The sequence below is a fragment of the Neovison vison genome, chromosome 4 (assembly GCF_020171115.1).
Source record: "Neovison vison isolate M4711 chromosome 4, ASM_NN_V1, whole genome shotgun sequence".
In the NCBI taxonomy this organism is placed as follows: Eukaryota; Metazoa; Chordata; class Mammalia; order Carnivora; family Mustelidae; genus Neogale; species Neogale vison.
In genome coordinates this window covers 38421276-38439098 of record NC_058094.1, presented here as the reverse complement: position 1 = coordinate 38439098, position 17823 = coordinate 38421276, and the positions used below count along the sequence as shown (strand labels likewise).

The 17823-nt window shown below is 36.0% G+C and overlaps 1 protein-coding gene across 1 annotated transcript in view; it reads right to left on the bottom strand.

The window, feature by feature from the left end:
* STK3 (serine/threonine kinase 3) overlaps nucleotides 1–17823 on the bottom strand; it is a 283945-nt gene that overhangs the window by 104597 nt on the left and 161525 nt on the right. The window contains exons 7-8 of the mRNA XM_044245221.1: nucleotides 17246–17383; nucleotides 11416–11541 (exon numbers count right to left, since the gene is read on the bottom strand). Of these exons, the coding sequence (XP_044101156.1) occupies nucleotides 11416–11541; nucleotides 17246–17383 (264 nt within the window). The remainder of the gene's footprint in view (nucleotides 1–11415; nucleotides 11542–17245; nucleotides 17384–17823) is intronic.

Sequence of the window (17823 nt, the reverse complement as noted above, 5' to 3'; positions counted from 1 at the left end):
TTTTTCTCCATGTGTAGTAAGCTGAACTCTGTAGAAGAAAATTAAACTTGGAAAAATTATAAGTTGATATTGGTATAACTCATAAATTCTCAGGAAATTGCACTCACTGAGAATGGAAAAAGCAGGATCCACAATGAACCTCAAGTATTCATACTGAATATCAAATATAAATGTCTCTTATAATGTGGCAACTCAATATGGTGAATTTCACAGCTCTAGGTTTTTAGAATTAGGAAAAGAATTCAATCTACATTATCTCAAAATTTAGCTTTATAAAATTTTCCAATGGTCCAGGGCCAACATGGCTCTGTGTCCCATTAGTCCATTCACTGGATAAGGCACAATCCAGGGTCAGGACCAAAGACAGCTACTATAAAGGCTGTCAAAGAATATAGTCCTCCAGGATAAAAATCAATGCAGAAATAAAACTTGGCAGAACAAATCTCCCTCCATGTTGAAAAAAACAAATTCTTCTTTGAAATAATCAAAAAGGAAGAAAAATGAATGGAGAAAATCTCAATGAAAACAACTAGGATATCAAAGTATCTATCCCAAAACTCCCGGCATATCCTAAAAGGTAACCAGTCTCCAGAACTATAACTAGCAGATATTGGTCAAATGAATCTCCCAAATTAGAGCAAATTAAAAAGCAAGTTTAATTAGCCAAAGGTAACCAAAATGCGTTACAAATGAAAATAAGGAGAGGTTACAAAGCAACAACCTTGACATCACAGATATAAATGTTAAGACAAATGTAGCATCAATCAGATAATGGTTCCTTATTCTATAATTATTCTCAAACACTGGGGCTGAAGGTTCCAAGAGTGTACCTTTCTTTAGTCCACCATCTAAAATTAGTTGTAACAGACACAGTAGTTCAAAAAGAAGAGAAATATCCATTTACTTCTATGGTTAACAACTACTAATCTGCCTTAAATTGCCCTGATTTTGTGTAAGTTACCTTTTAGAAGCTTCCCTTCCCTTCTTAGGTCACTATTACAAACTGTCTAACTAATCCAGAACTGAACAGGCTAAAATTTTTCTTTGAATTGTGATAATTTATGAGTATTCAAGGAGTTTATAAACATTATAATATATGAAGTTTTATAGATTTATTTATCTACATTAAATATCATACTAAAAACTCAATATTTCAAATTACAATTTCAGGAAAAGCCAAGAAATGACAAATGGTAAGAGTTTCCATTAAAATGGAGGCTTGAACATATGGGTTTAAGCCTATCCCTCCCAAAACGCTTCCAATATTATACAAGCCAAGAAAAGGAAAACTCATAAAGACAGAGATCACGAGAAAGGAGAAAACAGCAAACAGGAGATGTCCAAAAATCTGGAACCTAGAAAGCAGATAAATCTGTAAGTAGCAGCTAACTCACCAGACCAAAGAAATCTAAAACTTAAGCTTGCAGGGAGAGAAGTCACAAGAAGCAAGCACATTCAGGCCTCAGAGCAATGAATCCTAGTATCTTTTACAGTAAGGTACGCAAGTCACCTAGTTCTACTCTTACATACAGAGTGTCCAGCAGGCAATTTTAGTGCTTGTGATACCATCACTAGACCTTTGAAGTAAGTCCATAAAGTGAAAAGTCAGAGATGAAAACAAAGGAAACAGAGACAAGGGAGGAAGCAAAAGAAAATTCAAAGTGATAATATAAGAACAATGAGGAAAAGGCGGACATGTTGGAAATTAAATTATTTCACATGGGAAAAAAATAGAAGGTTTAGGAGATAAATTTGATGAGACCTCGAAGAAAAAACAAAAAGAGAAAAAAAAATCATTGAATGATAAATCAAAGAAGCCCAATGACCAAATAAAAGGAGTGCCAGAGAGAGAAAGAGAGAATATACAAGAGCAGAGAGAAGAGATGAAAGAAAAGTACCATGAAAAAGCAAATATAAAATTACACAGCACTTAATGGTATTTCTAAAGTGAAAGGACCAAAAGACACCCCACACAATGAATGAAAAAAAGATCTACAAGGCACATTATCATGAAAGCTTTAAATAACAGAGAAAAGCTAAGATCTAAAAATCTTCCATAAAACATTCAAAAGATCAGGTTTCAGACTGTCATCTGTCTTCTGATAAGTCAGAAAACAGGACAAAACCTTCAAAATTTTAAGGGAACATGGTTACTTCCAATCCAGAATTTTATACCCAGAATTTTATACTCAATCTCTCAAGGGTAAAGGTAGAATAAAGACAAGGTCAGATAAACAAGTTGGGGGGGGGGGACAAAACACAAAACAAACAAAATACCCTGCTAATGTCTGGAAGCTCCTGGGAGATAGGGGCCATCAGAATGAGGAAGTAAAACAAGAAACACGAGATACAGAGAACAAAGGATCCACTACAGAACAGAACAAAAGGAAAGTCATAGGATGATGCTCAAGGGATGTCTTAGGGTGCCTGCTGCTCAAGACTCTAGAAAGCAGTCAGTACAGATTAGAGGAGGAGAGAGGACAGAGAAACAATGAGTGGAAAAAAGTAGAAAACTAATAAATGATCTGTGTTTGAACACACACAGAGTCTACTGCTCCTACAGAGAGTGTAAGAATGTAACATTTGAGAAAAACCAATTCTTTTTAAGAATTTTCATTTTGACCAATAAGTTTATCTCATATATAAATGTTCCTCATGGAAACTAATTTACTTTCAGGAAGTAAAGGAATGAGAATAAATTTTCTTTACTGTTTTTCTTCAAATATATTTTTTATAACCTTAAAGCAGGTTTCCAAAAATCTCTATCAATTCTTCCAAACATATTTGGCCACTTAAAGTATGTCTTAAAATACTTAAAAAGAAATTGTGAATATAAATATTGGTTCAAATGTGATTAGTGACATCATCTTGGTGGCCCTTTGAGTAGCAAAGCCAGCAGCAGCAACAACTACTACCAAAGGAACCAAAAATGAAGCAAACCAAATAGTAACAAAAACAAAATCTGGCCAAAATGTTATAATTAACAACAATATTGCTGGCATAAGTAGCAGCATTAATAAATATGAAAGTTAAACTTTACTGAGCAGACTATGTATAATACAGTTCTAAGTACTTAGATATTTTTTAAAAATTATATTCCCACAGGAATTCTATGAAGTGTGGTCTATCATTAATTGCCTTTTTTACAAGTGGTGAAAGTGAAGTGGCCAGGTTAGCAATTTGCCCAAAGACACAGAGTTCTATGGGAACACAATGAGGACTTAACTCAAGCAGTTTGTCCTGCTCTTGGATCAATTCTACCCACTTAACCAACTAGGTATATGATAGGCTTGGGACTAACTGAAGCTGCTGATTTTATAGTTCTCTTCACCACCTCGTTCAAAAGGTTCTCACCAGGTAGACAGATATGAAGTTCCCTAGTAAATCAGGGGCAGGGAGGAGGAGGAAGGTTTTGAGAAATGCTCATATGGAGGCTATATCATCACCTGTACAGGAGTGAATATTTCAAAGCACCCCTCATTTCTCCCCACACTCATGCCAAAAATCACTGCTTCAGTGAGTCATTTAAAGGGGATATGCCACCTTAAGACATTAAGGACCACAGTGTCAGAAGCTTTGAGTTCAAACCATAAAGAAATCACCAGAAAGTCCCCATTTCTTTTCCAAAAACAGAACACCTAAGACATTGTCCCAGGCCAATTAATAGGCAAAATCTTTTTCTCTGAGTCATTGCTAAACTAATAGGAAATCAAATAACTTTCTATAGATGGAAGTGAAAATAAAGGGCCTGACACAAGCATATAATATATACATGCATATTACACACATGCATGCAACATCAAGAAGTATCCCACCTTTTTACTCAACATTTCACTTAATGTAACATTCTTCTACATCTGTTCAACTACTTGTCTTTTACTGAACACTGCGATCTGCATGGGAAAAGCCTAAACTCCAGTGACAAAGCGACTCTTGTAAACTCTTTATCAATCTTTTAATCTACTTTAAAAATAACTGCTTGTCAATGGTGAATTGGGTGCCTTATCTCATAAATTCAACTTATTAACACCATCCATTCTGCTTTTAAGTAATCATCCAACATACCACATGTGGAATGTTTGCCTTATTCTTTTACTTAAAAACAATAAGCACTAACTCTTTTACTGTATAAATATTTAAACATTCATTCAAGTGTCTGTATAATATTTCAATAAACCATACCAGCTAACTTAAAACTAGCCTTTTAAAAAATCATTGGCTAATTAGAGTTTAAGAACTGCATGGGAAGCTTGAAGAAAGGATATTCTTATTATGCTGTGGCTAAAAATTTAGGACATTGTGTAATAATAACCAGGGAAGTAAAAAATGTACCTATTAACCTGGGAGATTTCCAGGAAGAGTGTTTAAGGTGATGCCTAGTTTCTTCCTGCTACTTACAACAAAATGCAAAAGGAGAGAGAAAAAGCTTAAGAAAGAATAATTAAACAAAAAAGGAATCAGGACTTACTGGTTTTGTAAATTCCTAGCCTCTCAGACAACAAACAATGCTACAATTATGAAAAAGTTCTATGCAAACATCAAATCCAAAGCACATTCAGAAAATAGTGTTTAAAAATCAAGCTGCAGAAGTGACTGGAAAATCCTTTGTTAAGAATTCAGAAAGAGTCAAGATGGGTAATAGGGCTTTTAAGAAGCTTAAAAACATTGCCCCATAGCAATCTTAGCAGGAGCCTAAGGTAAAGAAGCAATTATTTAAACAAAATATGTGAGCATCATCTGTTCTAATGGAGTGAACCACAGTAAGATTTACAGGACACCCACAATGGGTTTTTGTTCTTGTTTTTTAGCCAAAACATCACCAGCATAGTCTCAGTAGAACAGAGACAGCACAAAATGAAAAGAAGACTTTGGGGGCACCTGGGTGGCTCAGTGGGTTAAACCTCTGCCTTCGGCTCAGGTCGTGGTCTCAGGGTCCTGGGATCGAGTCCCAAATCGGGCTCTCTGCTCAGCAGGGAGCCTGCTTCCCTGTCTCTGCCTGCTGCTCTGCCTACTTGTGATCTCTCTCTCCCCCTCTCTCTGTCAAATAAATAAATAAAATCTTTTTTTTAAAAAAAAAAAAAGGAGGACTTTGGACCCTCAGACTTCTACAGGTAGGAAGCAGGCTGAGAAAACGATTTAGTTCAAAATATAGAATAGCTTCCATGAAAAAGGAAGAATGACAGAGAATAGAATCAAGAACTCAAGAGGGCACAGCAAAAGGTTGGAGAGAAACAGGGCAGGAATAGAAATGAACTTCTAACACTTTCTTGGCTGGATTCCAAAACTGCCATGGAGTACTAATTAATGTGCCTCCTGTCCTCATTCTTTTTGAACAGAACTATCTATAGTGATAATCTTATGCCTAAGTCCCACTGTATACTAGGTACATGGGGGCAGGTAACTAATCTTAAGCTTGTAAGTCTTCAAACTGAAATGAACTAGACTGAAAAATTCTCATCTCTTTCTGAATGTGATTTAGAAGATGAAATCCTGGACTGACAGCTGGTGATGTAAAGGGATAAAACTTAAGAGTAAAGAAGAGACAGTTCCTAAGAGGTAGTGAGTATACCCATTCCGTGCATGTGCAAAGAATGTAAGCCATTTGCAACTACAGGACAGTTCCTGATAGTTTAAGACATGCCCATAAATTCTTTGATATTTTCCCTGAAAAGGTAGAGCCCACTTCTCTGCTTAAGTGTGAGGCAGACTATGTGACTTGTTTTGATTGTTAGTTGAACTTCAGCTAACACAATATTATTTTTAAGTGTAAAGTGATTCATTTAGTATGTTCACAATGTTGTAAACCAACACCTCGATCTAGTACCAAAATATTTTCAACACCCTAGAAGAAAAGAGTTCATTCATCAAGCAGTTACTCCCCATCTCCAGTCTTTTGCAAGCACCAATCTGATTTTTGTCACTGAGGATTTATCTATTTCAGATAATTCATATTATATGATATAACTTTTTATGTCTGGCTTCTTTCACTTCATGATATAAGGTTTATACATAGTATCATGTATCACTATTTTATTTCTTTTTATGGCTGAGTAATATTCCATTGTATGTATATGCCACAATTTACCTACTTTTGTCTATCGTGAATAGTGCTATGGACTGTTTTCAATTCTTCTGGGTATATACTTTTAAGTGAAATTGTTAGATCATATGGTAATTCTGTTTAACATTTTTTTTTTCTGTTTAACATTTTAAGGAACTACCAAACTATTTTCCATGAAAGCTGTACCATTTTATATTTCCATCAGCAGTGTATGAAGGCTCCAATTTCTCCATATCCTTTTCAACACTTGTTATTTCCTTGTTTTGTTTGTTTAATAATAGCACATCTAGTACGTGTATAGTAATATCCCATTGTCGATTTGATTTGCATTTCCCTAATGACTAATGTTGCTGAGCTTCATTTCATGTGCTTGTTGGCCATTTGTATACCTTTGGAGAAATGTCTACTTAAATCCTTTCCTTATTTTTCAATTAGGTCTTTCTCTTGTTGAGTTGCCACAGTTCTTTACATGTCTTGGATACTAGATCCTTACCAGACACATAATCTGTAAATAGCTTCTTCCATTTCATAGGATATCTTTTCATTTCTTGATAATATCCTTTAACATATAGAGTTTTATATTATGATCACTTTTTCTTTTTGTTTTTTTCTTTTGTTACTCATGTTTTGGTCATCTAAGAATCCATTGCCAAATCCAAAGTCAAGAAAATTATTTCTGGTTTCTCCTAAGTGTTTTAACATTGTATTTAGTTTGTTGATCCATCCAATCAGATCTTATATCAAAAGGCCTTTGTAGGGCGCCTGGGTGGCTCAGTGGGTTAAGCCGCTGCCTTCGGCTCAGGTCATGATCTCAGGGTCCTGGGATCGAGTCCCGCATCGGGCTCTCTGCTCAGCAGGAAGCCTGCTTCCTCCTCTCTCTCATTCTCTGCCTGCCTCTCTGCCTGCTTGTGATCTCTCTCTGTCAAATAAATAAATAAAATCTTTAAAAAAAAAAAAAAAAGGCCTTTGTATATGATGAGTGGTAGGGGTCCAAGTTCATTCTTTTATATGTGGCTATTCAGTTGTCCCAGTACCATCTGTTTTTTCACCAAAGAAACTCCATACCTTTGTTGAAAATCAACTGGCCATAGATGTATGGGTTTATTTCTGGACTCTCAATTCTATTCCATTGGTATGTATATTTATCCTTATGCTGTTACCACATCTGATTACTACAGCCTTATGTTAAGTTTTTAAACTGGGAGGTGAATACATCAACTTTGTTCTTCTTTTTCAATATTGTTTTAGCTGTTTGGGGTCCCCTTGATCCATCTGAATTTGAGCATTGGCTTTTCCCATTTTGCAAAAAAGATCAATGGTATTTTGATAGGGATGGGATTAATCTGTGAATCCTCTGGAAAATATTGTTATCTTAACATTATTAAGTCTACCAATCCCTTTATACAGGATATCCTTCTGCCGATGTCGTAAGTACTCTTTAATTTCTTTTGGCAATGTTTTGTACTTTTTCACTATACAAATCTTTCACCTTCTTGCTTAAATTTATTCTGATGAAAACATAACTGATTTTTGTATGTTGATCTTATACCCTGAAACTGTGCTGAACTTGTTTATTAGTTCCAGTAAGTTTAGATGTTTTTGTAAGACACCATCCAGGAAGCTTCTCTAGCCCAGGGGCCAAAACAAAGGCAAATCTCTGTGCTGTTCCCTCAGGGAATGACCAGGCAGGACAAAATGCAAAGCCACAGTTTTCTGAGAAAAAGGTTCTTACCAGCTCCCCCCACCACCCCTCTCTGCTGCTGTTTGCAAGGCTGCTGCCAAGCTAGAAAATGGGAGGTGGCAGGCATGTAAATCTGTGAAGGCATAGGTTCTTGGAGCTCCCCACTCCACCACTGTCCATGACTAGTAACTTCTTTTAACAGATCAAATGTGGCAGAAGGGACAGTGTGCAACCTCTGAGACTATGTCATAAAAAGCACTGAGATTTCCTCTTGGATCACTTACTCTAAGAGAAGTCAGCTGCCATGCTGAGAGCACTCTCGAGTAGCCCTAGAGAGAGTCCCACATGACAAGGAAAGGAAGCTGCACACCAATAGCCCTATGGGTGAGCTATCTTAGAAGACAGTCATCCAAGTAAGGCATTTCTGAAATAACTGATCTACAGATATCACGAAATAATAAATGTGTATTGTTAAGTTGTAATAAGTTGTAATGTGTATTGCTGCTAAGTTTTGGAGTGTGTGATATTTAAAGCTGAGACTCAAAAGATAAGAACAAAGTGACTCCAGTACTCAGGAAGAAATGTTTCAAGCAATGGAGGGAAAGGTTTTTGGCCACATCAGAAATTTAAAAAAAAAAAAAAAATTGAAAAAAGACAGTCTCTTCAATAAGTGGTGCTGGGAAAACTGGACAGCTGCATATAGAAGAGTGGAACTGGATGATTCCCTTACACCATACACAAAGATAAAACTCAAAACGGGTGAAAGACCTCAATGTGAGATAGGAATCCAACAAAATCCTAGAGGAGAACATAGGCAGTAACCACTTCAACATTGGCCACAGCAACTTCTTTCAAGACACATCTCCAAAGGCAAGGGAAACAAAAGCAAAAATGAACTTTTGGGACTTCATCAAGATCAAAATTCTGCACAGCAAAGGAAACAGTCAACAAAACAAAGGGGCAACCCACGAATGGGAGAAGATATTTGCAAATGACACTGCAGATAAACGGCTGATATCCAATATCTATAAAGAACTTCTCAAACTCAACACTCAAAAAACAAATAACCCAGTCAAAAAATGGGCAGAAGACATGAACAGACACTTCTCCAAAGAAGACATACAAATGGCTAACAGAAACATGAAAAAGTGCTCAACATCATTAGCCATCAGGGAAATACAAATCAAAACCATAATGAGATACCACCTTACACCAATTAGAATGGCAAAAATAAACAAAACAGGAAACAGCAAATGTTGGTGAGGATGTAGAGAAAGGGGAACCTTCTTACACTGTTGGTGGGAATGTAAGCTGGTACAGCTACTCTGGAAAACAGTATGGAGGTTCCTTAAGATGTTAAAAATAGAGCTACTCTACAATCCAGGAATTGTACTACTAGGTATTTACTCCAAAGGTACAGATGCAGTGAAAAGAAGCGGCACATGTACCCCTATGTCCATAGCAGCAATGTCCACAACAACCAAACTGTGGAAGGAACCAAGATGCCTTTCAACAGATGAATGGATAAAGAAGATGTGGTATATATATACAATGGAATATTACTCAGCGATCGGAAAGGATGAATACCTACCATTTGCATCAACATGGATGGAACTGGAGGGGTTTATACTAAGTGAAGTAAGTCAAGCAGAGAAAGACAACTACCATATAGTTTCACTCATATGTGGAACATAAGCAATAGCACGGAGGACCACAGGGGAAGGGAAGGAAATCTGAAAGGGGAGAAATCAGAGAGAGAGATGAACCATGAGAGACTATGGATATGAACCCCAGGAAACAAAGTGAGGATTGGAGAGGGGAGGCGGTAACATGGTGATGGGTATTAGACACGTGCTGTGATGTGCACTGGGTGTATACACAACTAATGAATCTTTGAACACTACATCAAAAACTAATGATGTACTATACTATACTATAATGATGTACTAACTGAACATAATAAAAAAAGAAATCAAAAGAAAAAATAAAATAAATAAAAATTAAAAATCTGAAAGAAGATCAGTCATGCTGGAGCTCAGTAGAGGAGAGGAAAATAGTGAAGAAAGAGATCACTGAAGCAGCAGAAAATCACCGAAGTGACTATAGCAAGGTATTAAGACTAGTAAAAACTGGTAAGCTCTGGAGTCATCAATGGTTCTTTATCCATCAAAAATGGAAACTGGCCTATAATTACGTAGGGAAGACAGAACAGAGCAAAACAATCAATCGCCACTGACAGCTAACTGAAGGTAGTTTACCAGCCCAGCACTCATATGGAGCTTGCATAAGGTAAAAGCAAGGCAGATGGGTACAACCACAGAAGGGCAAAAACTAGACATTTTTGTGAATATAAACTTATCAGAAATTATGTAACTCTGGTAAGTCAACATTGCTTATTTCTGAAGCCCTGGTAAACATTTGATTGAAAAGTGAGCATAAAGCATTAATGAATAAACATGGGAGCTTACAAGTTTTTTATTTTTATTCTTGGCTCCTCATTAGCTTTGTGAAATTCGGTAAATCACTTCTCTCCTAACCTAATTTCACTCATCTGCAAAATGGGATAATAACATATATATGTGACCAATCTTTTTTTAAAAGATAAAATGAAATAATATATGATAAATAATACATAGGTATATGATAAATATATGATAAATAATACATGATAATATATGATAAAAGTGCTTTTAAAACTACAAAAAAAATCTAGAAAAAAAATCAACATTTACAAATGAGAAATCAATAACTGTACCTACCAACACACAGGAACCTAGGGTGGGAAGTATAAAGCCTTTTGAATGCAAAAACCAAGGCCTTTACCTCATTCCGTATCACTTATTTAACTTTATAGAATTAATACACAATCCCACAGCTACAAATAAAATCATCTTTATAAAGATATTATTTAAAATTCTGAATGGTGGATTCATTAGTAAAAATCTTACATGTATAAAATAAGTTTAAAACATCTGTCTCAAAGTTGATCAAAAATCAACTCTGCCAAGATACACACTAGTTCTTATCCTGAGATACCTTAAGACACAAGGTTTAATAATTGGTGAAAAGGGTAAAAGAATTTCTAGAAATCCCCATTGGATAACTAGTCTCTGAAATTGAAACTAAATGTAAATTAGCAAAATAATACTATTTGTGTAACTATAAGATTAAAACAAACTTCTGGGGCGCCTGGGTGGCTCAGTGGGTTAAGCCGCTGCCTTCGGCTCAGGTCATGATCTCAGGGTCCTGGGATCGAGCCCCACATCGGGCTCTCTGCTCTGCAGGGAGCCTGCTTCCTCCTCTCCCTCTCTCTGCCTGCCTCTCTGTCTGCTTGTGATCTCTGTCTGTCAAATAAATAAATAAAATCTTTAAAAAAAAAAAATAAAAAAATAAAACAAACTTCTGTGGGAAAATATAATACTATCAATGACATTTTCAATCAGTAAAAAAATAAAATATTTATGTTTTCAGATTTTACAACTATCTGAATACCAAGAGGTATTCATCTCTGGATCCTAAACCAGAAAAAACTGTACAATTTAAAAGAAGGAAAACATCATTAGTAAAGAAGAGAAGCATTAGACATCATAAAATGTGATACATAATTATGTTATTTTGTTATTAAAAATGACTCAGAAGAAAAGAAATTGACTTTTTGAGGGTATTTACGAACCGAATTTTCTTCCTCCTCTTCCAATTCTCGCTGCTGCTCTTCATGTCTTTTAGCTTTGATCTCCATAGCTTCTGTGATCAGGTCTCTTAAAATTGACACAGGCTTTGCATTCTTGATAAAAGGATGCTGGAAAAGTAAAATTCAATGGTATAAATTCAAAAGATTTCTCTGAATGATAACTAAAAAGAGTCTGGAAGTTTTCCTTCTGCTTCAATTTTTTGAATGATAACTAAAATACATTTTAAAAAGGCATAAATGCTAACCAGGATCATCAGCTTCAATGACTGTTCTTTCAACCAAAATTAAATGTATACATTAAGAAAAGAATATTTCAGCTGCTTTAGAAATTAAGATTTTGTTTTTAGGTTTAACTTGATTCTAGAAAACTATTAAAGCACACACAAAAAACACAATCCTATTAATAAAACTACCTTACCCTTAAAAATATAGTTGTCCTTAGGAAGTATAAATTAGATAGTGAAAAAGATAAGAAAAACTTTTTAACGAGTGGTGATCTTCAGTTACCAGAGAGAGGTGAGTGGTGGGGATTAAGGAATGTACTTGTCATGATGAGTATTGGATGTTGTATGGAAGTGTTGAAACACATATTGTACACCTGAAACTAATATTACACTGTATGTTAGATAACTGGAGTTTAAATAAAAACTTTTAAAAATTAAAAAGTAATTAAGTAAAAGCTCATAAAAATAAGAGATTGGTGATATTACATATGAAAATAAAATTATTTTGATAATACATACAAATTTTAATTAACCTTAATAAACTGACAGTGGTGAAAAGGAGGGCAACTACTTCATTACTTCTCTTATATATTTTTTTTTACTTTATTATCTTTTAAATAATATAATCATCCCCAATAGAAAAATAGTAGCAATAGAAGAAAAATACTTTTCAGAACATACTGTCTCATTTCTATACTACGTATAAAACTTTTAACTACTTTTTTTGTATTATCCTGATCTAGCTAAAGTATTTGAGTTTGCTTTTATGATTCTGATAAACAGAAGGGAAACCACAAGAATAGGCCTGGGTTTATGGACACTGGGGAGTCTATGTGCTAGGGTGAGTGCTGTAAAGTATATGAACATGGCGATTCACAGACCTGTACCCCTGGGGCTAATAATACATTATATATTAATTTAAAAAAAAAAAAAGAAGAATAGGCCTGGGTTTTCAATGCCTTTTTTTTTTTTTGAGAGAAAGGGAATAAGCACATGACTTAGCAGGAGGAGAGGCAGAGAGAGAGAGAGAGAGAGAGAGAGAATTTCAAATAGGCACCACATGGAGTCTGGAGCATGGAGCCCGATGTGGGGCTCAGTCTCACCACCCTGAGATCATGACCTGAGCTGAAATCAAGAGTCAGATGCTCAACTGACTGAGTCACCTAGCACCTCTTCAATGACTTTTTAATGAGGGGTGCTGGGGAAGGATGAGAGAAAGTAAAGGGACAAGTACAATTTGAGACAGACAACCTTTTAAGGCAGCAGTCAGCTTCAAAATGTAATTTTCATAATTATATGTCAATAGATAGTTATTTTAATAAAGATCAACAGAACATAAAAGTGTTTCCTCAGGAAAGAAGAGGAAGACCAGACATTCTCAGATGAAGGAAAACTAAGAATTTGTTACTACAGACCTACCTTAAAAAAAGGCTTACAGGAAGTCCTTTAGACAGAAAGGAAGTAATAGAAGGAAGGACTGTGAAACATTAGGAGAAAGAACAATGGTAAGAGCAAAAATAGCGTAAATACAATAGATTTCCCTTTTTCTCTTGAGTTTTCTCAATTGTTTAAAGCTTAGAGCAAACACTATAACACAGTTTGATAAAGATCTTAAAGTATGAAGAGAAAGTACTTTGACTACTGTAAATGGGAGGGACAACAAGGTAGGTAGTTTCTACTACTCAGCTGAACTGGTGAAATGAAGAGTAAGTCACATGCCACAGGAGTGCAGAGTAACTCAGGACACCATCTGTTCCAGCCAAGCCCGGGGGTCAATACAAATAATGGCAGATCTCAGTCAACCTCACATGATCACAGAAGAACTTCCTGGGGCAGAAGTTGACTTTAGGTTGGAGGTTGCCCACCAGCAACTCTAGTGCCACTAGGCTGAACTTGAACCCTGTCCTTTAACATCTTTGGGGTTTCAATTAACTCATCTTTTGAAAACTACTATGAGTTAACTAACAATTTTAAAGGATCCTTTCAGTGTATGATTCTTTAAATTTAAGCAATTATTTATGCTATGCCATGGAGAATAAACCACCATAACAATTCAGCATGAATTTCCTTTTAAAAACTGGTTCTTTTTCAGGGTCTAGAAATCAACACGGTATCACCTTCCAGGTAGGCTATAGATGTGTCCACTAAAACTTGATAGTAAGACTGTCCTCTGAGAGTCATAAATCAATTCATAATATGTAAGGCATGCAAAACTCCTTTAAGGGACAGAATGGCTTCTGCATCTAGCAAAATAAGACTCAAATGAGTCTAATGAGACTCAAGGTAATTATTCTACCTAATACAAATGTAATTTTTAAAAAGATTTTGTTTATTTATTTGACAGAGAGAGAGATCACAAGAAGACAGAGAGGCAGGTAGAGAGACGGGGGAAGCAGGCTCCCTACTGAGCAGAAAGCCCAATGTGGGGCTCAATCCCAGGACCCCAAGATCATGACCTGAGCCAAAGGCAGAGGCTTATCCCACTGAGCCACCCAGGCACTCCTCCAATACACATGTATTAAGCACCAGATACCAATATATGATATGAACTTATGGGAACACCATGGAATGACAACTAGCCTAAACGAGGATGAGAGGAAGGCTTCCTGGAGGAATACCTAATTTGAATTAGAAACAATTAAAAGAGTAAGAAGGAGTCTGTTTGTGAATGGGATTTTTTTTTAAAGATTTTTATTTATTTATTTGATAGAGAGAGATCACAAGTAGGCAGAGAGGCAGGCAGAGAGAGAGGGGGAAGCAGGCTCCCTGCTGAGCAGAGAGCCTGATGTGGGGCTCGATCCCAAGACCCTGAGATCATGACCTGAGCTGAAGGCAGAGGCTTAAACCACTGAGCCACCCAGGCGCCCCGTGAATGGGATTTTTAAGCTAGATTGTGGTGGAGGAAACAGTGTGAGAAAGGGTACAGAGGATTGAAAAAGCATGGTCTATATAAGGAAACTACAAGTCTATTATTTCAGAATTTATACGGGAAAAGAAAGGAGGTAGCAAGGGGTCAGTTAAGAAGGTAGGCCAGGGGGATGCCTGGGTGGCACAGTCAGTTAAGCTCTCAACTCTTGATTTCAGCTCAGGTCTTGATCTCAGGGTCATGAGCTCACACCCCACTGCAGACTCCAGGCTCAGAATGGTCTGCTGGAGATTCTCTCTCCCTCTCCCTGTGCCTCTGCGGCTCATGATTGTGCATGCTCTCTCTCTCTCAAATAAATAAATCATAAAAAAAAAAAAAAGCTAGACAAGGAAGAGTACATTGTAACAGAGGGCCTTGAGCAGTCAACAGTAGCTCAATAGAGAAAAAAATCAAGAAAGCAAATACTGGCTCATAAGCACTATACAAAATTAGTTGTACAATTTACTCTTATTATAAAGAAAGATGTTTGAGCCAAACCCAACTAAAAACTAGAGGGTAACAGAGCTTGTTAATGTAGCCCTTACAGGTCAACCTCTTGGGCAGAAAACAGAGTGGAGAAAGAGTGGAGCTAGGGGGCAAATGGAATAACCTACCACAGTCATGTTCACAGTGTGATCTTCAGTGAGTCATTTAACCTTTCTGGGCTTCAAGATCATCATTCACAAAAATTAAGGAATTATACTGGAATATTTCTTTCTTTTTTTTTTTTAAGATTTATTTATTTGAGAGAGGGAGAGAGAGAGAGAGCAGGGAGATGGGTAGAGGGAGAAAATCTCCAGCAGACTCCCCACTGAGCACAGAGCTCAATATCATGACCCATGAGATCATAACTTAAGCCAAAACCAAGAGTTAGACACTCAACTGACTGACTGATTGAGCCACCCAGGTGCCCCTAGAATATTTCTTAAATGCTTTTTTATCCTAAAAACTCAAAGTAAAAAACAAAAAAACAAAAACAAAAAACCCAGAATTTATTTTCTTAAGATCAGAAAAGATTATGGACCAAAGTCTACAAAGAAATATTTGTTATCTAAAAATCAGTTACCAGATATATTTGGAATTATTTTCACCATCATTTTTTGTGTTATTTGTCCCACTTTTTCTGTTTTTCTTTTCTCTCCACTCCTTTCTGGCCTTCCTTGGGGTTGACTAATTCAGATATTCAACAATATCAATCAACCCTTGAGTTATGTGCTCGAAATTCCTTTGAAATGCTGACAGTATTTCAAAATAAATGTTTCAATTAATTAATTTTTGAAAGGCAATCCCTACATATAACATGGAACTCAAAAGGCTCAAAAAGCATTCAGAAAAATGTATGTCTCCATCCCACTCCTGCTTCTCAGCCATGCAGTTACTTTCTCTGGAGGCCAGTTTCTTGATTATTTTTCCAGAGCTACTCTACTACAAGCTCTGACACGGGCATATGCACATGATTTATATATGAAAGACATTATAGGGACGCCTGGGTGGCTCAGTCAGTTAAGCTTCTGCCTTCAGCTCAGGTCATGATCCTGGGGTCCTGGAATCCAGTCCTGTCTCAGGCTCCTTGCTCAGCAGGAAGCCTGCTTCTCCCTCTTCCTACCATTCCCCCTGATTGTGCTTGCTCTTTCTCTGACAAATAAATAAAATCTTAAAAAAAAAAAAAAGAAATTATAATGAAATATGTAATTGTACTCTTTATTATTTATATGTTAATATAACAAATTGGTGGGTATATATGACTGAGTGAATATTATAATGAATATAATAATATAAATTACAATGATATATACATATATGTGTGTGTAGGTGTGTGTATTCTGCCAATCACTCCTCTCAGTGGATCTTGGATTGCTTCCAACTTGTTGACAGATATTTATGTTGTTTCCAATCCTTTGCCATTACAATGTACTATGAATACTTTTACACATAAGTTAAATCACACATGGTTAAATTTTTCTGTAAAACAAATTTCTAGAATGTAATTGCTGGGTCAAAAAAGAATTAATTTCCAAATATCAAGTCTTATTATTAGCTTAGAGGTCTAAGCCAATTTGGTGGGGAAAATAAAGACACAAAAACTTATTAAAATGTTAAATTATTTCTGACTGTGTTAAATATCAAGGCAGATTAAGAGGAAAAAAAATTCCTGGCGCTCTGAATATAAAATCTACTCATAACAGGAGTACTAAAGGACATAGGTAATCTTGTAACCAGTATGTACATACAACATGAGATATTTTCAAGGAGCTCAGGGATCTTGTATTTATATACTGTATGGTATATCAAAAAGTCAAAGAATAATTGCTGGGTCAACAAGTAACACATCAGGGAAAAAACATGAAAAATAGTAAGAGTGGAGAAAATAACTCATTTCTGAAATGAGAACACGTTGGAAATTTTGTTTTAAACAACTCTGGAAGAAAGAGTTGACAACAACAACAAAGAAAGAGAAAAAAGGGAAAAGACAGAAGACTGAATTTGGAAAGCAGAAAAGAAAAAAATGAGACAAAGAAAACATGTAGGATAAGAATGGTGTGTGTGTCTTTGTCAATCCATATATCCTCGCAGGTTTACATCTTGAGAAATCAGTTAAATAAACCCACCACAATTCTGGTCAGTGTGAGACAGCTACCAGGTACAGAGAAAACATCTTTCCCTTAGGTGAATGAGCACTGACCTGTAAAAGCTGTGTTGCAGTAGCTCTCTGCTCAGGATTCTTCACGAGGCACTTTTTAACAAAATCGGTGAAATCATCGGACCAAAGTTCTGGCTTCCTGAATGTTGGTGGTGGATTTGTGGGAATCATAAAAATAGCCTAGCAAAAACGAAATCGCCAAAAGACACAGTAAGAATCACAACAGCACACCAAATAAACAAATCTATCTTCCTATCAGACTCTAAATCTGAAAAACAAATTTAAGCTGTTCTAGGATTTCCAGTAAGATTGCAATTCAGGAAGCAAGTCCATCTGCTACTAATGTAATCATTTCCCATTAAATTTCCTCTATTTGAATTGTAGCTCATTGAGCACATCATTCTTTATTTTATCTATTATTTTTAATCAGTCTCCAAAGAAGACTGCAATTCTAACCCTTTTACCCAACTAAGGACATTCTCTAATTAAACAGATGGATTCCCTAAAATTGCTACTGCGTGCCAGATTTACTTCCCATTTCAGTTTTATAGAAGTACTGCTATCAAAATGGGTAGAAGCAGCCCAATGTGCTTCTGCAATCCATAATATTTAAGTATAAA